The 25665-nt window shown below is 40.3% G+C and overlaps 1 protein-coding gene and 1 long non-coding RNA gene across 2 annotated transcripts in view; one reads left to right on the top strand and one right to left on the bottom strand.

Moving 5' to 3' along the window:
- Positions 1-20151, top strand: part of LOC142658631 (uncharacterized) — a 20194-nt gene extending 43 nt beyond the window's left edge. Inside the window, exons 1-3 of the long non-coding RNA XR_012850137.1 lie at positions 1-177; positions 16241-16333; positions 19974-20151. The exon at positions 1-177 is cut by the window's left edge and continues 43 nt beyond it. This is a non-coding gene — a long non-coding RNA (uncharacterized LOC142658631). The remainder of the gene's footprint in view (positions 178-16240; positions 16334-19973) is intronic.
- NR5A1 (nuclear receptor subfamily 5 group A member 1) overlaps positions 1-25336 on the bottom strand; it is a 143628-nt gene extending 118292 nt beyond the window's left edge. Inside the window, exon 1 of the mRNA XM_075835505.1 lies at positions 25105-25336. Coding sequence (XP_075691620.1) covers positions 25105-25162 — 58 coding nt within the window. The 5' untranslated portion in view covers positions 25163-25336. The remainder of the gene's footprint in view (positions 1-25104) is intronic.
- Between the last annotated feature and the right edge of the window lie 329 nt (positions 25337-25665).

Genomic DNA, 25665 nt, shown 5'->3' with positions numbered 1-25665 from the left:
CTGGCATTAAAAACCCTACATTCTCACTCTATGCGGGACTATGCTTCATACTTAAATCAGTCCCGGTTTGTTTTATTTTTTATTTATATTTTGTGTTATATCAGGAACAAAAAATGTAGCTAAAAAGAAGAGACAAAGGAGAAGTGGATTCCAGCACAGACGTAAAGTGTAATAATGGTGAGTGTTACCAAACACTAAAGACAAAAATGTAAACATCTATAGAATACATCACATACTCGGAGAATGTTCTACATCTGTTTCAGGGATAGTTACATTGACAGTAGAAATATTTTACCCATTTAGAACGTAAATGTGGAATAATCGTTGAAAAGAATATGATATATATCTACACATACATGTTTGAGTAGTTTTTCTGTCTTACGTTCTTCTCTATTCATATATATATATATATATATATATATATATATAAATATACACACACACACAAATACATACATGTACACACACACACACACACACACACACACACGTGTATTTATTATCTATATTTTTATCTATATCTGCTTTATTTTTCTGTCCTATGAGTAGGAGTGTGTGATCTACATATTTATCTAGGATTCATTCACTTTCTCTACTCATGTCTACTTGTATGAGTATCTAGAATCTATGTATATATCTGTTATCTACATACCTATTTTCTTTATGTTTCTCTTAGTTTTATATGTATTTGTGTGTGTTCTGTATATGATGTGCATACGTGTGTTTAACACAAATTATAATGTGCTCGTGTTTTTATTTATCTATCTAATGTGTATATCATATATAGATAACATTTATTGATTGATTTGTGTATATTTATATTATATGGAATAACAACATAACATTCTCTGTTGGTTTGGACACAGAAGGCTTGCACATACAATAGTCAGATTTTATTTGCTTACCAAATTCCTACAAATATTTTATACAATGTGACGGCTTTGGGACAAGCAGTGATATCATGTACAGTGCGGAGCTGAGTCGTGGGAGACTGAACGGCTACATGAGAACTAATTCTTTTATTTAAATTCTGTTATATTCAATCCTGCCAATAGGAAAAAGAATCCAATTGACAGGAAGGAATTTTATTCCTATGTAAAAATAAACTCAAATACATAAATGAACCAATAAATAAATATAACTACTGATAATGGATTTCTTAATCCTGCCTGCAAAATGTGAGATGTTTTACGTTCATTTCATCCCCACTGATAGACATGTTATTTGCGGACAATAATATATCTTTACATTACTGTATATACAGTTTTATCTCAGACAGTTAAAGAAACATAATACTATTTTTTATCAAAGCATGGCATTTTTGGAATAGGAAATGCATATTAAAAAAAAAATATATATATATATATATATATATATATATTATACTTTTTTCTTTGCACAAGTACTTTAACTTTCTTTAGATTAAATAAAATGTATGGGATAGGGTATGGCTAAAGTTATAGGATGTGTGCATAAAATATGAATATATAAAATATGTTCCTAAAGTGCTACAGATGATAGATAGATAAATAATTAGATACATGAAATAGGTATGGAGACCGATATATAGATAGCTAATACAGACTTAAAACAACAGGATAGATACAGAATAATTAATTAATATAGAAAACAAAGATGATAGATATATACAAAATATAATATATAGCTAATATATATGAAATAAATAGAATATCTAACGAATATATATAGTCTGTGTGTGTGTGTGTGTGTGTGTGTGTGTGTGTGTGTGTGTGTGTGTGTGTGTGTGTGTAAAATCATAGATATTAGATATGGTAGCTATGAAGTAGATAGGAGAAAGGATAGATAGATAGATAGATAGATAGATAGATAGATAGATAGATAGATAGATAGATAGCAAATGGTAGATATGAAGTAGATACGGATAGAGATAGATAGAAAAAAATAGGTATTTATGTAATACGTATAAAATGGAAAAAAAATATAGATAGATTATATATATATATAGCCATATACACACACATACATGTAAGCAGGGAGATTAAGTAAAACACCAATTGATTTATCTAACGACAAATGACAAGGAAACTTGTCATTTTAAAAAACATATATATTGTTTTGTAATTTAACATTTATTTGCACACATTTAAACTCTGATGTGCCATACTGGATTAATAAGCAATGAGGAATTATAAATGGATGTTTTATAACAAGCCCACAGGGAATTAGGTTTTCTATTGTTTTCTCCGCTTTGGATATCTGTATTATACTATATTGTGGTAGTATATACCATACATATGAAACTCTTCTTATCTTGTAGGTTAGATGCATTTGAGTATAAAAATGTAATGTCGTTTATTTTTTTTTTGAATGCCCATTTAGCCTGCTTAGTATAACAATTGCCTTTACTATAAGGTATATGCCTAGCTAAGAACCTTGTATGTGTCATAGCAAAGTATAGAATGAGGGTAATGAATGAGAGCATATACAGTAATGCATTAGTGGCCATCATCTCACCAGACATTTATCTTAAGCTCACTTTTAGTTTAAACATTTTTACAAAAATTACGTTTTTTTTGTGGCAATCAAGCTTCCTAACTTAGTGTAATTTAGTGTATATATATATAGTGGAGTATGGTTAACTATTACCTGCATCAGTTTGTGTCACTTCAATCAGGATCCATTTTTTACATGTTAAAATATAAAATCCGCTGTTAAATGTAACCCAAAAACATTATAAAATATTAGATATAATCATTTGAATCAATTTCCAATCAGAAAAAAAGTCTGGTATGAAGCTTGCAGTTAAGCTGGCAGGAAAGAATCCATTTATTATGTGGCATGACCAATAATAAGCCATTGTAACAATATTTGATACCAAGATAACCAAATACAAGTAATTGAAAACATTTACAACATGTTTGGAAATTTCTATTGCCTATTATTGTGTAATCTTGACTTGTATCTGACCAACTGGCAATTCACTGCAAGGTCATGGATTTTAATTAGAATAATGTATAGGATGTATAAAGTTATCTATCTATCTATCTATCTATCTATCTATCTATCTATCTATCTATCTATCTATCTATCTATCTATCTATCTATCTATCTATCTATCTATCTATCTATCTATCTATCTATCTATCTATCGCTCTCTCTCTCTCTCTATATATATATCTAGATATATCATCTCTCTCTCTATATATATACTCTATATATATATATATATGTATATATATATATATATATAATATATCTATCTCTATATATCTAGATCTTTCGACCTCTCTCTCTCTCTCTATATATATATATATATATATATATATATATATATATATATATATATATATACCTATATATACCACCAGATAATCATTCGATTCTCCCCTATAAGTGGTTATAATTCATTGTTATTATTTCATGGTTATGTGCATGTATAACTGCACAAATTAGTAATACTAACATTAACAATGCGAATACATGTATTTTTATTTTGTGATTTTGAATAGGCAAAAAAATATTACTTACTGCTAGTATTAGTGACAAAGATTTTAGAGAGCCAGAATTTAGTTTAATCTGAATAAAAAGACAAATTACTTGATAATATCCTAATAATTATGAAAACGACACAATTATTAGACAATATGGAAATGTATCAATATAGTCAATATAAAAATATATATATAAATGTATAGATATATCTACTACTACAGTTCTACTACTATTACAATAATAGTCTTAATTATTTATATTAAGAAAAACTAAAAAACAAAAATGCAATAAATTCTAATCCTAATAATTATATATTTAATATTAATATTTATCTTAAAATTGTTTGGTTTTTGTTATTCCTCATTTCAACGGTACATTTAACAAACATATAATGCCCGGTTCCTATATATTCGGTGTAGTTTCCCCCCAATGTGATATAGAAACGCTGGAGGGAAACTCATGCCAGAACTGATCCCATTAATTCCTATCGGAGAAGTTCTGGCATCAGTTGGATAAGTTTTAACGCCGGATGTCTATCTTCAAGAGAAAAACGTTGCATGCAGCATCTTCCTGTCCGGCTATAATCTGGCTATGGACCCTGGACCAGTATGAAAAATTTCATCAGTTGTGTCCGGCTCAGGCTAAAAACAACTGGCTTGACGCAATGGATATATGTAAACCCAGCTTAATGCCCCATGTACACGACTGTAATTTTCATCCGTAATTACGGATGAAATTGTAGACCCATTTATTTCTATTGGCCACGGACACCTTTCTGTATATTTACGGATGTGTTGTCCGGGCCATAGAAATGATCCGCAAATGATAGAACATGTCCTATTCTTGTCCGCAATTGTGGCATTGACTCGCCCATAGATCTAAGTCTAAGCAATTGCAAACGGCTATAGATGTGAATCCGTAGCCGTCGGATCCTTGGATCCGTATTTGCGGACAGTAAAAACCCTCTGTGAATGAGGCCTTAGAGCTTCTCCAATGGTAAGAAAGTAAATTCTTCTGCTGAAAAATATAATTCCATGCAACTGAAGCATATATTGTTGATGTATAAATAGGCAAATCCGTACCCCTAATAACATCTTTAGGAGGGTGTTTATGAACAGGGTTAATAGAAAATTATGGTTATTGTTAAGTACATATATCCTATAACTATAGAACACTCAATACGTATATTCTACATATGTGTATTCTACCTTAATGACTTTGCAAGGTTAATCTAATTACACCTGCAATTAAAGCATTGAGACAAAGGCTTCTATAATACAGCCCTCGAGCATGAATGAATGTATAGGCTGATTGACATTTTGCATATATTGCACTTAATTGTTTTGTGTATCATAGACACCTTCTAGATTCATAACTCAATGACTGATCCTATTAACCTATAATGCTACAAAAAATGCCCTACCTATCCAGTGTGTATGAAATGTAATTTGCTTACGTGCAAAAAGTATTGATTGTATTGCAGAAGTTTGTTTTTTTTAGAAATAACAGGCTCTGTTCACATTGCCGTCAGAGGCTCCCGTTGACAGTTAAGTCAGATTCGACAGAAGAATAGGGCAGCATTTGAAGGACACCACAATGAAACCCCATGAATGCCATTGTAAGTCAATGGGGTCCATCAGGCACCATTGGTATCTGTCGTTTTACAGACCAGTCAGATTGCTAAGCGCTTTATGTAACATTGGCCTCAGTGCCAGTTATAGCTTTCAATTTTTTTTTACCTGACTAGTGCTTTCTTGAGTTGTATCTTACGCTGAGCCCTGTTATTTTATCCCTTACTATGGTCTGGGATTGTCCACTTTGATGCATACCTGTTACTGAACCCTGGATTATCAGACTACCCTCCTGAACTATATACCACGTACCCAACTCTGCTATATCACCATTGCTGTTCCCTTATTATATGAGTTCTTACTACTCTTTCCTAGAACGTGTAATTGAACAGTGTGCCTTTTACCCTTAGCAACTGCATTTCCTATCTCCCTATCGTTTGTCTGGCACCCCTTCTGCTGACGTTATCGAGAGAATCAATCACCGGGCTTACTAGAAAGACCTGGGGAAAGCTGTGTACCTTGCCCCTAACCAAAGTTATTGGAAAGTGGGGTGCTATAGGTGAATTGTGCCACCTGGTTGTTTTTTTTGTTCTGGGTATAATAGGAACCAGATCATTACACTTAGTCAGTTACTTTCTGTTCTTCATAATTCTGAACAGTGTCATGAATATTTGGTATCCTTCCTGTACCAATGCAGATGAGATGAAGTGTGATGGTGCTTTTTTCATTTAGCGCCGTTGCCACATCTTTCAAGTGATCGGCATCTGTTGCACAGTCGGACCCCGCCGATCAGACATTGGTGCCACATCCAGCAATATGCCCTCGATGTCTATCTTGAAACACCATTAATGACTCGCATACAGCAAAGTTATATTAAGGACCCGTAAACACGCCACATGCCACCATATAATGACATCATATTCTCTCCTAGAAGCAATGCTTCTAGGGAAGAATACCTGCACAGTGGAATTGAGCATTCTACAATTTATTATCTCACTCATTTTTACAGAAAAACCTTTGTCTGTGACTGAATGTTTCATTACTGATCTGCCAATCAAAATCCATAATATGGCGGTGTGTATGAGGCCCAAGTGGAACTTCAAGACTGGAAGGTTCTTCATCCCGGTTAAGAGAAATATTGCCCTCTTTAACACTGTGGAGGATGGAAGTGGCAATCACTTATAAAAGATTTATGGATGAGAAATACTTTGTAAGTCTTCAAGCCTCAAACTTATGGGTGGAGGGAAAAGAAATCTAGATCATTACAGCGACTCATAAGCAGGTCATCTACCCTATTCCCAATGCCTTGCATACAAGTAAGTAAGGAATCAGGGCTCATAAAGAGCCAAGTTCTCCCAAGAAAGAGCTATATTTCCCGAGCATATTCCTCTTTACCAGGCAGGCAGTAGCTTCCTAGCATGTCTGTCTCTCTCCAGCACTGAAGCAAATGATATTCCTGTCCCAACGATACATGTATTTACTTAGACAGCTATTAGCGTTTTTATTGCTTTACATACAGGGCACAGTTACGAATAGTATAGGGGACCCTTTCACAATTAAATATGCACATGTTCTATGGAATACAATCTAGTGAAGATTGCAGAAATCACTATTGTCCTAACAAAGCAGGTACGTTCTGCAATAATAGGACGCCTTTGACTCAGCGATGCATTCCTAAAAAGTATTAGACTTATTTGGGTGCATGAGAAAACTGAACTTTGTTATACACATACATACGAGTGAATGTATATGTGTATATTTAGAGCCAATAATGGAATGAGATCCTGGGAAATCAGGAAACCTTTTCCCCAAAAGGCTGGGCAGAGGCGTAACTTGAAGCTCCTAGTCTCCAATGCAAAATCTGTAACAGGGCCCCACACCTTCCATGTGCCATTTATAATACCTGTTCTTATGGGGCACCTGGGCTCTAGTGTGACTACTACCTCACACTCCCTATAACTATACCCCCGAGGAAAGGATACATTATATACTTGACACTAAATATATGGATACAGAGCAGTGCAACAATATGTTTGGGTGAGATGGATAGTAGTGCCATATAGCAGACCTTCCATCGCGAAACAATGTTCCTGCACCTGAGTGGATCTCCTTGATCTTTGTAGCCCCACAGTAGCTGCTACGGTCACAGTTAAACCCATGGCATTCTTTTTTTACAGTATACCTTTAAATAAATATTTAACTAAGATATATGCCCTATACAATAGCAGTAAACATAGCCATCCAACTCACCCTAACCTTGGACTCTAACAGAAAATGATGTTCAATAGTTGTGACCATACAATATCAATTCTTGGCTAATCATTATAAACAAGCACTAACCTAAAACTACTAACAACAATCACAATAGTGGTCAACAGTGAACAGAGTGTGATTTAAATGAATGGTTGAATACATGATGAAATCAATACCATCATGAAAGAATCAGAAGTATCCACAAGAGTACAAGTAGAACAAAACACACTCCACATTCAAAATCCAATGTCTGACCCTCCCGATGAGGATAGAACAGATCTTAGAAATGTCATGGATTGTAGAGCTGCAATTACTGAATGCAGCAAGGTCATTCACACCGCATATAGTAATTTAAATTAAATTTAAATTCCTGTCAAAACAATAGCACAATGGTTAAAATAAAATAAAAAATGGGTGGGGGGGGGGAACTAGCACAATTCATAATAAAAGTAGCAGATGGTGGAGATTTTAATTGTTTTATGTAGAGAACACGATCTCGGTGTGTAACATAGTATATTTGCTGGTGCCGGCATGCAGTTGAAGCAGCTCCGTTGTGGTACATTCAGTTGACTACAATGTCGCATAGGCAAATTTATGGTTATATTTTATATGCATATCTCAGGATTTAAAAAAAAATTATAAATTGGAAAACTATGTATTATTTAAAGTCAGTTTTTTATTATAAACATTTTTTATTTTTGGTAGCAACACTATACACACAGATAAGTTCTTATGGACACAAGCTTATTTGGGATTTCTATCACACAGATGTGGAGTATGGTGTTAAAGTATTTAAATGGGGCCATGCATACCACCATATAAAATATAGTGGTATACACAGCTAACATGCACAACATGCTCTATCGGATGCCAAACATTGGACTGATTTCAGTACTACTAGGAGGAAAATCCAGCCCGGGAATAACGAAACCTAACTAAGCAGTCCACAATATAGTGCGCAATACAGGTCATATTGCACTTGTGTGCATGAAGTCTTAGCCTTTGCATGCATCTTGCCTGACACTCCTTGGTCTCTGTGGGAGACTGAATTGGTCTAAGTTCCCCTTGTGCTCTGACACATCAAGGCATAGATGATAGACTCTACAATACCTTTGAAGGTGTCCTGCTGTAAACCTTAAAGTCCTGTAAGTTGCAACGTGGGGCCTTCATGGATCAGACTTGTTTTTTCGCAGATGTCCGGTCAGATTGAGATCTGGGGAATTTGGATGTCAAATCAACACCTTGAATTCTTTGTCATGTTCCCCAAACCATTCCTGAATAAGATTTGCAATGCGGCAGGGCAAATTATCCTGTTAAAAAGAGGCCACTACCTTTAGGGAATATTATTGCCATGAAGCGGTCTACTTGCTCTGCAATAATGGTTGCTTTAGGTAGGTGGTACATGTCAAATTACATCCACTTGAATGCCATGACACAAGGTTTGCCAGAAGAAAATTGCACCGAGCATAACACTGCCTCTGCCAGCTCGCCTTCCTCCAATAGTGCATCATTCCTCGTGCCATTTCTTCCACAGGTAAGAGACATATACACATCTGGCCATCCACATGATGCAAATGTGATTCATGAGACCAGGACACCTTCTTCCATTGCTCCATGGTCCAGTTTTAATACTCACGTGACCATTGTAAGTGCTTTCGGTGGTGGACAGGAGTCAGCATTAGTATTCTGACCGGTCTGCGACTATGCAGCCTCAAACACAGCAAGCTCCGATGCATTGTGTGTTCTGACACCTATCATAGCCAGCAGTAACTTGCTCAGCAATTTGTACCACAGTAGCTCTTCTGTGGGATCGGACCAGTTGGGATAGCCTTCTCTCTCCACATGCATCAATGGGCTCTGGGCGCCAATGATTTAGTCGCTGGTTCACCAATTGTCCTAATTTTGGCAGGTAGTAACTGCTGCATACAAGGAACACCCCACTGTATATGCCTTTTTGGAGATTATTGATCCAATCGTCTAGCCATCAAGTCTTGGCCCTCGTATAAGTGGCTCAGATCCTTACACTTGCCCACTTTTCCTGCTACCAACACATTAAAGGAGTTCTCCTGACATGAATGGGAAAAGGCTGTAATGCTGTGATTTGTCGGTATAGGTGTGCAGGCGATTCACACTCTGAGCAGTAAAGAAAATGAAGGGGAAGCAGCACTTGTACGAGACCTGCGGCCCCTTCAAAACAGCTGGAGGTGCCGTGAGCCACACCCTGATCGATGAGATCTTGATGGCCTATCATCAATTGTCATGTCCGTGGCTGTGGGCTTTCAGCTCCGTTCTTCCCCTGGCAGCCGCAGCCACGAGTCGGCAAACGCTGGTCCCAGCCTCTTCCTCAGCAGAAGTCAGCGCTCGTGTCTACTCACCAATGCCGGATCCCGTAGGGATGAATGCGACCCTTGCGCCTTCATGTGAAAATGTCCTAGAACACAGGCTGAAATGGATCTGGCACTGGTTCAAAAATCCACGTCAGGAACCTGCGTCTCCATCATAGTGGTCCGGAAGTGGCAAAGAGCGGGCACGAGCGTGCGCACGCACCGGACCTCGTTCCTGAAATTTGACCCGTGAGTACTCTGGACTATAAGAGGGGTCCAGCCTCCTAGTTCTATGCCTGAGCTTTGTTGTTGTATCCCTAGTCTGTCTTGCAAATGGCCCCCTAGTGTTTCCTGCTCCCAGTGTTTCCTGTTTCCTGTTCCTGTATCCTAATCTAGTGCCATGCTTGCTGTAGCCTTGCTGTGCTGTATTATACGCCTGACCTGCTTCTCCACACCTGACGTCCACCTGATGCCAAGTTCCTGCCTAGCCTGCCTTGCTACTGTCCGAGCTGCCACAGGTATCCTATACGAACTATAGACTCTGACCTGTGTCCTGTCGGCCAGCTGCCATACCGCCAAGGCGGTACAGCCCAGTGGGTCCACAAACCCCTTGTGACAGTAAGCTCAGGCCATGGAGCCCGCTGGTCGATCCAAGACCATGACGATGTCACAAGAGATGCGGGCGGATTTGCTGGATCTCTAGTCTCGACAGGACCAACTCCTCCAAGCTTTGAACACTCTCGTTCGTCAGCAGGAAGCAAGAGCTGCCGTTCCTCCTACTATACCTGCGGGCAGTGTTGATCCTCAAACTACACCTCCTGGCGTTTTTCTTTGCCACTTCCGGACCGCTATGATGGAGACGCAGGTTCCTGTCGTGGATTTTTGAACCAGTGCCAGATCCATTTCAGCCTGTGTTCTAGGACATTTTCAAGGGTCACTTTCCTCATCTCTCTCCTCACTGGCAAGGCTCTTGCATGGGCCAACCCTATCTGGGAGAGACAAGGACCTGAGACCCGTGACTTCCAAGCCTTTCTCCGGATTTTTCGCATGGTGTTTGAGGAGCCTGGACGGGCCTCGTCTGCAGCGGCCGCCTTGATTAAACAACGCCAAGGAGACACCTCCGTGAGTGAGTACGCCATCCACTTCCGCACCCTGGCGGGAGAATTGTTGTGGAACTATGAGGCTCTGGTGGCTGCATTCTGGAATGGACTGTCCCCTAAGATTAAGGACGAACTTGCACCTCGAGACCTGCCATCTACCCTGGATGACCTCATCCTTCTGTCCGACTGGATTGATATGCGGATCCGAGAACGCCTCCAAGAGGTTCGTCGGGAGGGAGACCCTCCTAATCTGGGACCTACTTTGCAGCAACCCTGCTTTCCTCAGATGTCGATCCTCCTAAGGAGTCTGTGATGATGGACCGGGGGGTAAGCTATCCACCCAGGAGAGACAACGCAGACGCACTTCGGGCACTTTGTCTTTATTGCGGCCTCGGTGGCCATCTTGTGCACCTGTGTCCCCTAAAGCCCCAAAGCCTAGGGTTGCTAGGAGTGACAACCCTGGGTAAAAAGGGACTTTCATACAAATTGTCCATATCAGCGACCATAGTGTCCGGCGAGAGAACGCATCAGGTCTCTGCGTATCTGGACTCGGGATCCGCTGCTAATTTCATCCGTAGAGACCTGGTGGACCTTCTTCAGTTGCCTACCACCCCTATGGAGAGCCCATTGACAATTGCTTCTGTAGATGGTCTACCCCTGCCAGACCCAGTTATTGCTGTGACCAAACCACTGAGGTTCCAAGTAGGGGCCCTCCACTCCGAACTGCTGTCGTTCTATGTCCTACCCAGAGCCGTTGATCCTGTGTTGCTGGGCCTGCCTTGGCTCCGATTGCATGCCCCAGTCCTAGACTGGAACTCTGGAGAGGTTCTCCAGTGGGGCCCCGAGTGTCACAATTGTTGCCTGGGACAGATTCGTTTGGCTCAATCTCTTCTGCCTCAGTCACTGGCAGGATTGCCAAGTCATTTTGCTTCATTTGCGGAAGTCTTCGGCAAGAAAGAGGCGGAGACACTGCCCCCACATCGGGCGTATGACTGTCCTATCGAGCTGGTTCCTGGTGCTTCCCTTCCCCAGTGGCAGGGTATATCCTCTCTCTCTGCCAGAGACTCTGTCTATGTCCGCCTATGTTAGAGAGAACTTGGAGCGGGGCTTCATACGCCATTGTTCCTCCCCGGCAGGAGCCGGGTTCTTCTTCGTCAAAAAGAAGGATGGTTCTCTTCGTCCCTGTATAGACTACCGGGGTCTCATCCAGATCACGGTGAAAAATAAGTATCCATTGCCATTGATCTCGGAAATATTTGACCGTATACATGGTGCCAAGATCTTTTACAAGTTAGACCTGCGGGGGCCTTACAACCTAATCCGGATTCGCCAGGGTGACGAATGGAAGACGGCATTTAACACCTGGGACGGACACTATGAATATCTAGTAATGCCCTTCGGCCTGTGTAATGCTCCCGCGGTCTTCCAGGAGTTTGTGAATGACATTTTCCGTGACTTCCTCTATGTTTGTGTAGTAGTCTATCTTGATGACATCTTAATTTTTTCTCCAGATCCTATGACTCATCGGAAACATGTTCGTCAAGTCTTGCTGCGGTTAAGGGAGAATCATCTGTACGTCAAATTGGAGAAGTGCGTATTTGAGAGAGATACTCTACCCTTCCTGGGCTACATCATTTCGAATAGAGGTCTCAAGATGGATCCTGAAAAGGCTTGAGGGCCATACAGCGCTTTCTGGGATTTGCCAATTTTTACAGACAATTCCTCCCAAACTTCTCTTCACTAACATCTCCTATCTCTTAGCTCACCAAGAAGGGCATGAACGCCAAGGTGTGGACTCCTGAGGCAGAGTCCGCATTCAATACCCTGAAGAGTGCCTTCACACAAGCCTCTATCCTCCATCATCCAGACGTTTCCCTACAGTTCTCGGATGGAGGTGGACGTGTCCTTTGTCGGTGCTGGTGCACTCCTGTTCCAGAGAGGTTCCAAGGGCATGTGGATATTTCTCTAAGCTCTTCTCTTCCGCAGAACGAAACTACTCGATTGGGGATCGGGAGTTACTGGCCATCAAATTGGCCCTGGAGGAGTGGAGACATCTACTAGAGGGCGCAGCTCACCCCATCCTGATTTTTACGGACCACAAGAAACTCACCTACCTCCAGACAGCCCAACGGCTGAATCCTCGTCAGGCCAGGTGGTCACTGTTCTTTGCCAGGTTCCAGTTTGAGCTCCATTATCGCCCGGCTGACAAGATTGTGAGGGCCGATGCCTTATCCAGGTCTTTTGAGACGGAAGACACTATGGAGTTGCCCCAGAACATTATCGACCCGTCCTGTATTGTTTCAGTCAATCCACTGCAAGTTGGGGACATCCCTCCAGGAAGAACTTTTGTGCGCATGGCTGACCGAAGGAGAGTCCTCCGCTGGGGACATGCCTCTAGACTAGTAGGTCACGTGGCGATCCGTAAGACCCGGGATTTGATTGCCCGTCATTTCTGGTGGCACACGCTGCCCAAAGATGTTATGGACTTTGTTTTCTCCTGCTCTGTGTGTGCAGCTAACAAGGTTGCTCACTCCAGACCCGCTGGTCTGCTCCAGTCATTGCCTGTGCCCGATGCTCCCTGGCAGCATATAGCTATGGACTTTATTACGGACCTGCCTCTCTCTACCGGATGCAGCACTGTCTGGGTGGTGGTGGATTTTCAAAAATGGCCCACCTCGTTCCTCTGACCGGTCTTCCGTCTGTTCCACAACTGGCCAAACTGTTTATCCAACGCATCTTCCGCCTGCACGGCTTGCTGCAGCATTTTGTGTCTGATCGGGGGGTTCAGTTCACCTCGAGGTTCTGGAGAGCCCTCTGCAGACTTCTAGGTGTGAAGTTGGACTTTTCTTCGGCCTACCATCCTCAGTCCAATGGACAGGTCAAGAGGATCAATCAAATCTGGGAGAACTACCTGCGTCACTTCGTCTCTAGGCAACATGATGACTAGGTACAATTGCTTCCATGGGCTGAATTCTCCTACAACAATCATACCAGTGAGTCCACAAGGAACACTCCGTTCTTCATAGTCCTTGGCCAACACCCACGAATACCTCTCCCGGTTCCTGATTCATCCAAGGTACCAACTGCTGTCGCGGCCTTTAGGGACTTTCTACAAATTTGGCGGCAGACTCGATCCTCCATCCTGCTAGCAGTTGACCGTATGAAACGGAGGGCGGACACAAGGAGAAGAGAACCACCTCAGTTTCTTCCTGGCACAAAGGTCTGACTGTCCTCCAGGAACATTTGACTAAGAGTACCGTCATGCAAGTTTGCTCCCAGGTTCCTCGGACCATTCGAGAGCCTACAAAAAATCAACCCTGTCGCCTATAAGCTTCGGCTGCCTCCTACCCTCAAGATCCTCAACTCCTTCCATGTATCCCTCCTGAAGCCAGTGGTCCTGAACCACTACTCCAAGACTCCTAGCCCTGTGGTTGTCGCCAGCGGCCCTTCAGACACTTTTGAGGTTCAAGAAATCCTGGACACCAAAAGAGTGAGAGGAAAGACCTTTTATTTTGTGGATTGGAAGGGATTTGGTCCTGAAGAGAGGTCTTGGGAGCCAGAGGAGAACCTCAATGCCCCTGCTCTTCTAAAAAAGAGGTTCTCTCTCGCTCTGGTCCCAATAAGAGGGGGCATAAGAGGGGGGATACTGTCATGTCCTTGGCTGCGGGCTGTCAGCTCCATTCTTCCCCTGACAGCCGCAGCCACAAGTCGGCAAGCGCTGGCCCCAAACTCCTCCTCAGGAGAAGCCAGCGCTCGCGTCTACTCACCAATGCCCGAACCCGTATGGTTCCTGAACTTTGATCCGTGAGTACTCTGGTCTATAAGAGGGGTCCAGCCCCCTGGTTCTATGCCTGAGCTTTGTTGTTGTATCCCTAGTCTGTCTTGCAAATTGCCCCCTAGTGTTTCCTGCTCCCAGTGTTTCCTGTTTCTGTTCCTGTATCCTAATCTAGTGCCGTGCTTGCTGTAGCCGCGCTGTGCTGTATTATATGCCTGACCTGCTTCTCCACACCTGACGTCCACCTGCTGCCAAGTTCCTGCCTAGCCTGCCTTCCTACTGTTCGAGCTGCCACAGGTACCCTATACGAACTGTAGACTCTGACCTGTGTCCTGTCGGCCAGCTGCCATACCGCCAAGGTGGTACGGCCCAGTGGGTCCACAAACCCCTCGTGACATCAATTTCTTAGGACTGGAAAACCTCTTTAACCTTGCAAAACTGACTGTTCACTTGCTTCCTAATAAATAGCATCAATGTTATTAACTTCAGTGGTTTTAATGTTATGGCTGAACAGCGTAAAGGTACAGGTTTACATGCAATTAATTTCTGTTTAATATATGTATATATTTATATATATATATATATATATATATATATATATATATATATATATATATATATATATAGTATGTATTTTTTGCCAATCTGAAAGGATCAGTCTTTGGCATTGAAAAGATTACTGCCAACTGTAAATTGTGTACAAACATTTTAACCCAGATAATATAATTTTACTTTATTATGTTATTTCTCTCCACCATGATCTGCTAAAAAAAAAAAAGCCTTTCTTGATTTTCTTCATATTATTTTCCTTTCTTTATACAAGAAGTATAGTGTCAAGAATGATAACACAAACAGACTAGATTATCAAGGCCTGATATTTTACAGGTCATGCAATCCATGAAAAAATAAATAAAATGAGAATACTAGCAAACCTATATCATTACTAAAACCATAATATGTATTTATTGCATTAGCTTGTACTAATCCAAAAGTTAGATAGTGTGGAATATAACATATTCTCATCCAGAGCTGAATTCACAATTCTGCATGATTCTAAGCTTACATTTCCCAGCATTCTCTGCTTGTTCAATGTCTGTATAAAGCTCGCTCTGGTTGTTTGTCTTGTAGAGTCAAAACTTGGTATTATAGGAGCTTGACGTGTTAAAGGGGTATTCCCAACTTAGACATTTATGACAAATCCACAGGATGCGCCATAAATGTCTGAGAGATGTAGGTCCCAACTCTGGGACCCGCACCTATATTGAGAACGAGGGTATCCTGTGGATATGCCATAAATGTCAAAGTTCGAAATATCCCTTCAAGGGTATTTTTGTCTATAAAATTTTGATCCAGTAGGAACCAGCAGAGTTCAATTGCAGCTCAGGGAGGACATAGGTGAATCTATGCTGAAATGTCTCACTGACTCCTATGGGCCGTTAGGTCGGAGAACTACTTTTTTTTTCCCCAAAAAAGGAAAAGATCACATAATCTCAGGAGATTCACCAATATGTGCAATATTTCTTGCTCATGCATAGTCCAAAATTATTACATATTGTATTGCCAGTGTGTGTGGATTATTTTAAGCATTTATTGGATATGATGGAAAAACATTTTATGCAGATGACCAAAATAATCTCGTAGCATGTGAATGACAGTGTGGTATGTGAATGAAGGGCTATATTGCTATTACAGGTAATATGACAGATGGAAAAAAACACTTCATTTTTTAAAATTGTTTTTTAGGAGATGTGGTTATCAACCCTTTGTCTTTCATTTCTACTGAAGGAGAAGAGCCCACAGACACGTTTGATGCAGTGAATTTCTGGACCTGGACAAGTAAGGATGGCACAGGATTCTGTGTGCTTTATGCTACACCCATACTCCCCCTTTGATGGCGGGAGTAGAGCAGTGTGCATGTCTGTTCTGCACTCCCCTGCTTTTTCTCCCTTTCTCAGACATAGGCCATCTAGCTTTGCACAACGGGGTGTCAGGGGCCACCGTTCCCTGGAGAGGAACCCCATCTCTCAGACATGTTTGTGGTCACTATGGACGTGCTACCAGCATTTAACAAAGTGCTGGTTTGTGCTCTTGCTTACTTAACATATAGTAGGTTATCTTCAATTGCCCATTTTTTGGAAAGCAAAGTGAAGACTTATTCAATTAAAAAAAAAAATCTTTCACACAGTAGATTTAATATACCAAATAATTATTTTTGTATAAAGATAGTGTTGAGTTTTTGGATTTTTTTTTAGATCTTCTGCTACAGTTATGGATGTGCAAATTATAGGAAGTAGAATGCGCTTAAACGGTGCATTCAGCAAGCGTTAACAGCATCCTTGACATTCTAAGATGATTTAAGGAATGAACATGCCGTTGCAAAAAGGGGGCAAGAATTTGATTTAGGGGCCTCTAATATGATAAAACTGCAATGACAATTCCACATCTTGTACTGACAGATATGCAATTATATTCATTTTATCTAATTTACCATGACTCCAAAGAATGATGTTGCCATCTGTATTTGCCCGGACTAGTTATTAAAATACTCACCATCTTACAAACACATATTCTTTCCTTTTTATCTTTTAACTTAAGATAGATATGGGTTAATCCCAGGCATGTTTACATTTATTTACGGTTAATTGTGGAACCACATCTGCTGGAAGTTTGTTCCAAGCATCTACCACTCTTTCATTAAAATAATATGTTCCCGTAAACCAGGGGTGGGGCACCTTTTTTCTGCCAAGGGCCATTTGGATATTTATAACATCATTCGTGGGCCATACAAAATTATCAACTTAAAAGTTTGCCTGCTATATTTGGTCAAACATTTATTTAAGTCACCCCTAATGTGATGGCTGGAACTGCTTCTCTTTGGTGAGGCGTGTGATGTTAGCCGGTATTGAAGATGTTGTGTCGGTCAGTCTGGAGCACAGTCAACTCTTTGGTAAGTTTTGAAAATAACTCGCAGCAGTAAGTTGTTCCGACTTTCTTAAAGGGGTGTTCCCATCAGGGACATTTATGACCTATCCACAGGATAGGTCATAAATGTAGAATAGATGCGGGTCCCACCTCTGGGACCCGCACCTATCTCTAGAACAGGGCCCCCTAAACTCTGTTCTAACTCTGTGTTCCCGCTGATTTCCGACCATGAAGAAGAAAACATAGCTCGCTGAGTTACGTGGTTTCCGTAACTCCCATAATAGTGAACGGCAGTTATAAAAGCAGCGTAGCATGCGAGTTACGCTGCTTCCGTAACTACTATTCAGTTCTATGGGACTGAACTGAATAGCTGTCAAAATGATGGAACACTTGCACAACGGAAACAAACAGAAACCATTGGAACCGGAACCGTCACCATTGAAGTCAATGGTGATGGAAACGGAAACCTATGATTTGCGTTTGTGTCTGTCAGGGCTCCGTTCCGATGGAAAGCTCTGACGGAACGTCGGAACGGAGCCCTAAGCACAGACGTGAACAAAGCCTTAGGTAGTTTAGTACATGGTGGAAACACAAACTATTTTTTTTTTTTACAAGATTCAGATAGAGAAAGGACATTATGTTAGAGATAGTGAAAACAACCTAAACAAAAACCTCACACCAAAGATGGCATAAATTGGGGTCCCTTATAGTATATAAACCTAAAAACGAACCAAAATGGGACATAGCCCTTAGAAAAGTAATGTACTCCAAAAATAAAAGTACAAAAAATCTTTATTGAATATAATAACAAATGACAAATGATGAAAAAGAGATATGATACAATAAATACGACATATACAACAGGGTCAGATGGAAATAGACCAAGACCAACAGAATCAACCGTCCACTGATGACCTATAGCACGCTTGAATATAAATAAGTAATCAGTAAGTCCAGGGGTATGGGGTGGTAGGTCCCATACATAGTGCCATGCTATCAGCTAATATATCAACGTATGGAGAAATGTAGCCTGCACAGAATATAGTGCATGTGGTAGAACGTACAAAACCTGCAAAGTATATATGGTAGTACGTAACGAATGCAGCTATAAACGTATGCAGATAGTATGACGGCTCAAATGGCCAAGAAAAATATAGCTGACATGGCTGAATGACAAAGCACAATACTGTGGAGGCTATACAAAGCTGAAAAAACCTATGCACATACCCTGAGACATGATGGAAGGCGTGAAGGCTCAAAGGAGTGGATGGGTGAACAAACGCCTCGACGCGCGTTTCGCCCTGTGACCGGCTTCGTCATACGTTTATAGCTGCATTCGTTACGTACTACCATATATACTTTGCAGGTTTTGTACGTTCTACCACATGCACTATATTCTGTGCAGGCTACATTTCTCCATACGTTGATATTTTAGCTGATAGCATGGCACTATGTATGGGACCTACCACCCCATACCCCTGGACTTACTGATTACTTATTTATATTCAAGCGTGCTATAGGTCATCAGTGGACGGTTGATTCTGTTGGTCTTGGTCTATTTCCATCTGACCATGTTGTATATGTCTCCGTATTTATTGTATCATATCTCTTTTTCATCATTTGTCATTTGTTATTATATTCAATAAAGATTTTTTGTACTTTTATTTTTGGAGTACATTACTTTTCTAAGGGCTATGTCCCATTTTGGTTCGTTTTTAGGTTTATATTATGTTAGAGATAGTGGACAGACAATTACTGGTGTTTTATATTAGAGCAGGGGTGATGTCACGGGAAAAGGTATATTATTGTCATCAGCCTAGAGATGGTACTGCAAGCCAAATCTGCAGATAGTTTGACCAATAGGGGCTGTGTATAGATAAAACAAGAGAGGACCTAAGACTTTTCCCCTTGTTGTCGGGGTTCCTCAGGGTTGAGAAGAAGTAATGCCAGTAAACGGCACCACGAGCGGTCAAAAGGGTTGGAAAAAAAAATCACAACATCCTAGTATCCTTGAAACCAATAGAGTTGAGAATTTGAGTAGGAGTTGGTGGTCTACAGTATCAAACGCTGCAGAGAGATTCAGAATAATCAGAGAGAATGGCAGTTTCTGTAGTATGTAGAGTGCGAAAACCAGATTGTAAGGGGTCGAGAAGAGAGATATTGGATCAGACTTGGTTTACTACCAAGCGTTTCAGGAGTTAAGAGAGGAAGAGGAGATTGCAGACACCCGAGGGGTTAACAAAAGGTTGCCTTCTGACTGAGGGGGCTAGGGAGGGGGGCATTTCATAAAAGCAGGCTTTTGGCAAATTGCCATTGGTTTCACTGTTTAACAAGAGGTGGAGCGAAGTTAATAAAAGTTTGAACCCAACTAATTTTTCCTCACCCGAGCATGTCCTGGTAAAAATCGGCCCTCCCACCCTTCCTTTAGAAATTTCCGTTAATTTTCTTTATCATTGTGCAATCACAATTTCGGTAGTAGGTACGTTGGCCTACTGTTTTTCTGATCTTTTTGTACAGATGACGTTTATTGATATTTGTTTTCTCTTTGTCACAGTTGGAGCGGAGGCAGCAGTGTTTATAAAGAAGGGTCATCTGATTCTAACATCAAAGCCAGACATGTCCACCGCGAATAAGCGGTGGCCGATAATCGAGATGACCACTTCAAATATTTATACTCATATTTTGTGTTTAATCAATAAAGCTGTGGCCTACCCCACTTTTTTCATCAAGAAGTCTCTGTTGTACTCATTCCTAATATTTAGGACTTACATACACTATGGGTAAATGGTGAAGCACGCTAGTAAGTGAGGCAGCTCCCCTCAGTCTAGAGACAGGTCAGGAGTTAGCAGCGCAGGACGGGTCAAGAGATTTTTTTTCTCAGTAATGGGGTCATAGCAGCAAGTCTAAAAGAGGAGGGAAAGTCAAATTTGTATCAGTCCATCACACAACATTGTGACCTGGTGTGGTGATGCCTTTTGACATGTCATTAAAGCGGCCCGTATTCCCATTTCAGAGAAGGGGTGAGACTGCTGGGTAGCAGCAGATATCACCTTCTGGATAATTGCACCACAACTAGACCGGATGTATCCGCGGATTCTTGTGGTTTACACCACATTCAGACCCTATTTCTACATGGTACCGCAGACATGAAGACTGAAAAAATATTGCCTGGACTGATCTTCAACTATCTAGATTTGGTGATTCTGTGTCTACTTGACTGCATGGAACCATCCTATCTTGTACCAATGACGCAAGTTAGGCTGGATTCACACGAGCGTGTTCGGTTCGTATGTCGGACGCATTTCCCGGACCGAACACACTGCAGAGAGCCGGGCTCCTAGCATCATAGTTATCTATAACTCTAGGTGTCACTGCCTCGCTGCAGGAAAACTGTCCGGTACTGTAATCATGTTTTCAGTACGGGCCAGTTTTCCGCAGCGAGGCAGTGACACCTAGCGTCATAGAAAACTATGACGAAAAGAGCCCGGCTCGCTGCAGTGTGTTCGGTCCGGAAAATACTGGCGGCATATGGTCCGTATATTACAGGCCGAACACGCTCGTGTGAATCCGGCCTTAGTGGTGGTGATGTAATGGTGTAGGTAATGTTTTCTAGGTTTCCATTAGATCCCTTTAAACTAAATGAGCATTAATAATGTGTACTCATCTTCTAATGGTCGCTTCCAGAACTATAAGGATATGTTCACAAAGGGCAGATACGCTGCGTAAAAGCACACAGCGTATCCGCCCTGGGTGCCGGAGGGTATTCAGTCCGGAAACCGCAACAAAATTGCGGTGCAGTTTTTTCGTCCGAAATGTCCACTGCAGAAAAAAAAACCCTGCCTATACTTACCATGGCGATGCATCGATCTGACGTCCCTACGTGCCTACGTGCATCCCTGGAAGAATGTTTCATCCCATGAGACCGCTGCAGCGTTCACATAGGATGAAATGTCATCCCAGGAGTTTGGTCTGGACGAAGTAGCACAGAATTCTGGACTATACCATTTTTTTTTTTCCTTCTTGTGATTTTTTTGTGGTGGAATCGCAGCTTTCTTGCCGCAAAAATTGAACATCTGCAACAAAAAAGCAGCAAATACGCAAATACATCTGTCATGCTGCAGTTTAAAAAAGCACACCACAGGCCAATTTCTCAGCGTTTTTCCCGTTTAGCATTTACGCAGCATGTGGATGAGATTTGTTCAAATCTCATCCACTCTGCTGCTACTGTATTATGCTGCGGATTTTTGCTGCGGAAAATCCATAGTATTTACTCTACCTGTAAACTCTTCCTAACATGCCATGTCACAAAGCACAAATCATCTTAAAATGATTCCACGTTAGTGTACGCCAATGGCCTGTACAGTCAACTGGCACAAAACCAGTAAGACAAAATATTTACCAACACACCAGTTTACATAGATTTATAGAGAGATAGGAACATTGAGGCACCTTGGAACCTGGTAAGCGTTATTTTGTAAGACTGCAATAGCACTTTTACACTATTAATGGGGTAGTTGTAGGGTTCACAAATGGTAAAAAAAAATATAAAAAAAATAAGAATTGCAATTACTGCTTTAGGCCCTGTTCACACAAAGATTTTTGTAGGCGGAAATATCTGAAAGAATTTTGAGGCAGATTTTGACCTGCCTGCACTCTTTGCCGTTCTTTTCGTGGCTTTTTCGGCCGTGGCAATTGAGCGCCACGGGAAAAAAACGAACAGCCTTTTCTGCCTCCCATTGATGTCAATGAGAGCTCAGAGATGGAAACGCCCAAAGAAAGGGCATGATGCTTCTTTTTAACTCACGACCATATAACCTTTTTCATGGTTGGAATTCACCTCATTCAGCCACAACACAGAGCGGCTGAACGGGGTTTAGGGGCCCCATCTGGAGATAGGTCCTGAGGTGGGACCCGCATCTGACATTTATGACATATCCTGTGGACCCTATGTCAATTCATTTTGGCTTTGTATGAAGAGCAATAGTGCCCCATTGTATATTAAAGCCACATGGAATGGTGAGTTTTTAAATCTGCTCACATGTATGTGGGGATGCGCTACGGTCATTGCTGTTGGATACACTTTGATCAAAATGTGTATTAAGAACCTCATGTTAATTTTTGTTAGATTATGCGAAGCCAAAATAAATCACTGTAAACTATTGGATGTGTGGATCATGTCTTTACTGAATCTCTTTTTGAAAATGTATTATGTGTCTCATACTGCATTGGTTCGTCTACTTGATGCATTACAAGAATAAAATGTAGCTAATTTTTGGATATCACCTTCAAAAGATGGATGATCTAGGACATATACCAAGCCCGCAAATAAATGATTAAAATTGCAAACCAAAAAGTTTGCACCTTGAAAATCCTGATCCTGAGGATCTAAGATGATTAAACTACAAAGCTGTAATAACGGTAAAATGGAGATACATTGGCATGTATGAATCAAAATTGCCCTGAAATTGTGGAATTTATTCAGCTGCCATCTGACAAATGCCTTATTTCTCCAACACATTGTCAGCTTTTATGCATATGATGGAGTAGATTTATCAAGGACAAGATGGAGATAAAATGCGAGCAATGACTGCAACAGAATTGTTGTAAAAAAAAATCTTATGATGAATGTTTTTATTCTGACCTTTTTATGAAAAACATTGTAGATTTGACTTAATTTCTTTAATGTAAAGATTGCTACTCATGTTGACCTCACATAAGCCTGTCATACAGTCAAATGTAATTTGTTTTTTAAACAATAGTTAAACAAAAAGTTTTTCAAAAAGATGTACCTAAGCAACAAAAATGACAAAAGTTCATAGTTTGATACTTTTTGTGAGTTTACACAGGGCCGCTCAAATTGTGACCATGACAACCCTAAACCCCAAGTTGCCTAGAAAAATATTCTGAATCCTATTGCTGTAGCATTAATGGAATAGTTTAGCAGCAACAATTTTAATCCAAAAATGCCTATTTGTCAAACTTTTTATCTGTAGGGACTCGGTAATTTCGACCACAAGGCTGAGTGACTGAGCCAAACAATTTAGAAGGAACATGAAGAGTTAAACCACAGTGTTTCTGCCTTGCAAAGAGAAAAGGTTGCTGTGTAAACCAACACTTTTTACAGTAACGGAACTGGCATTGTGGCACTGGAAACATTATCAGTAGTTACAGACGGTGTTAATCACTCTCTACTTCTTAATAAATTCTTGATGGCAGAGCAGCAGAAATTTCAGGAGTAAGATTTTGATATTTTCTCGTGTGAAGTCATGTCCCCCATTTCACCTCCAGATTTTACTTGGCAAATGGAGAGAGCTCCCTCGTGTGACCCTTGGGTACCTCCTTACTGGATCGTAGGATTAACCCCTCACTGGCTACCAATTTGTCACTACCTTAGTGCTCTAGGCAATATTGCAATCTCCCTGCCTGATATCCATTAGCAGTGAAAAGGTTAAGTAGTATTTTGAATGAGTTGCAAACAATGTGGCATGAGAATTTCTTATCATTATTGTTGTTTTTTTTGTACGTGATAGGTGTGTTCAAAACGGGGGCGGACCTACAAAGGCCTGGGCCCCCTGGCAATAATGTCATGGGCCCCTTACCAAACACTGTAGTTATTATACACGTGGGCTGGGTTAACAAAATACCTTAGAGCAGCAGGGGTGTATTAACAGGAGATGCAAAGGTAGCAGATGGGCCACGGGCCCTTGTGCCTGAGGGGGGTCCAAAGGCTTCTGTGATACACAAAAAGACACCAGTATTATAAATGGCACATGGTAGGTGGGGAGCCTTACTACTGATTTTCCACTTGGGCCTAGGAACTTAAGTTATGCCTCTGTTGAGCACCATTTCTTATATACATATACATATATATACATATATATATATATATATATATATATATATATATTTTATTTTATTTACTTTTTTGATCCTGCCATAAGCACTGAGGAACTACCCTAATGCCAAAATTAGCAATCTACTCCTGGTTCCAAGAATTAGAATTCTGATAACACAAGAGAATATATTATAATGCTTTACTTTATAGTGATTTTCCACTTTATGAATATGTCTGATAGATTTTATGTTTATAATCTTAATAGTAGCGATAGTCCCTGGTTTATTTGTCCTTATAAGGCAGAAATCTATTACATCGCTTGATTTCTTGTTTTACCCAGGTCACCCAAATGCTTGTTAGATACATGCAAGTTTTAAAACATATTTAGAGAGAAAGTAACGTTCGTTCAGTGGACTGGGTGTCTTGTTTTCCATTTATTTTGAAATTTATTTTTAAATCTTTTAAAGCTGGGATCTTTTTGTCATCTATTGTACAACTGGAGAAATATATAAAAATGGAGCCTGTCCCTAAAATGTCTGTAAACATCTGCATTGTTGAACTGTACAACCAACCAAGTTCCTGCTCTCCTCCACAAAAACAATTACATAGAATTTCTTTCCCCGCCAACTTGTTAGAAATCTTTGAAAACTCGATGCATTAAATAAAAAAACAAGAACATTCTTCCGAATAAACATTAACGAGGAATATCTGCCCTACCTTCTAAGAATTTTTTAAAATCTCAGAGTAAAATAGTTAAAATAGGGTATAAAAAAAATATACAGATATTTGTAACTTTAGAGGGAAATTTAAAAGTAAAATTAAAAAAACTAAGTATGAAAAACAAACTTACTTTTGTATGGTTCTTCTTCGAAATAAGTTTTAGTGTGTCCAGACCTGAAGACGTTCATTATCGCTTCCAAAGTGAAACTGGCAAACAGCGGAGCTTGAATACAATATTTTACTCTAATTGTTCCCTCCCATCAAAAATAAAAGAAAAAAAGATAGCCTTGATTTATGTTGTGGGGGGCACACACAAATCCTGTTTTTGAAGTTTAGTCTTAGTTGTGATGAGTGAATGTGTAAAGCTCGAATCCCTTTTAATAACTAAGTTTTATATTATTTACCTTATTGGTCCTTACAAACACGTGATCATGTGAAAAAAAATAAAAATGTCTCTATGGAAAGTATATTGCCTGCCAGCAACTAAAGAGAGTATAACAAAAAGTTCAATGACAATCTGCTAACTAAATTCCACAAACACAAAGTACATTTAGATATATGGTGTATCTCATATTTATAACAAATATGCCATCCGTCTAGGAACGTGAAGATAAAGATTATTATTAAACCTCTCACATATTAAAAAATATAATACAAATGATAAAAAATATATGTAAAATAAACATAATAC

The sequence above is a fragment of the Rhinoderma darwinii genome, chromosome 8 (genome assembly GCF_050947455.1).
Source record: "Rhinoderma darwinii isolate aRhiDar2 chromosome 8, aRhiDar2.hap1, whole genome shotgun sequence".
Lineage (NCBI taxonomy): Eukaryota > Metazoa > Chordata > Amphibia > Anura > Rhinodermatidae > Rhinoderma > Rhinoderma darwinii.
Note: the sequence above shows the minus strand (reverse complement) of the source record. Positions and strands in the feature narration are given on the sequence as shown.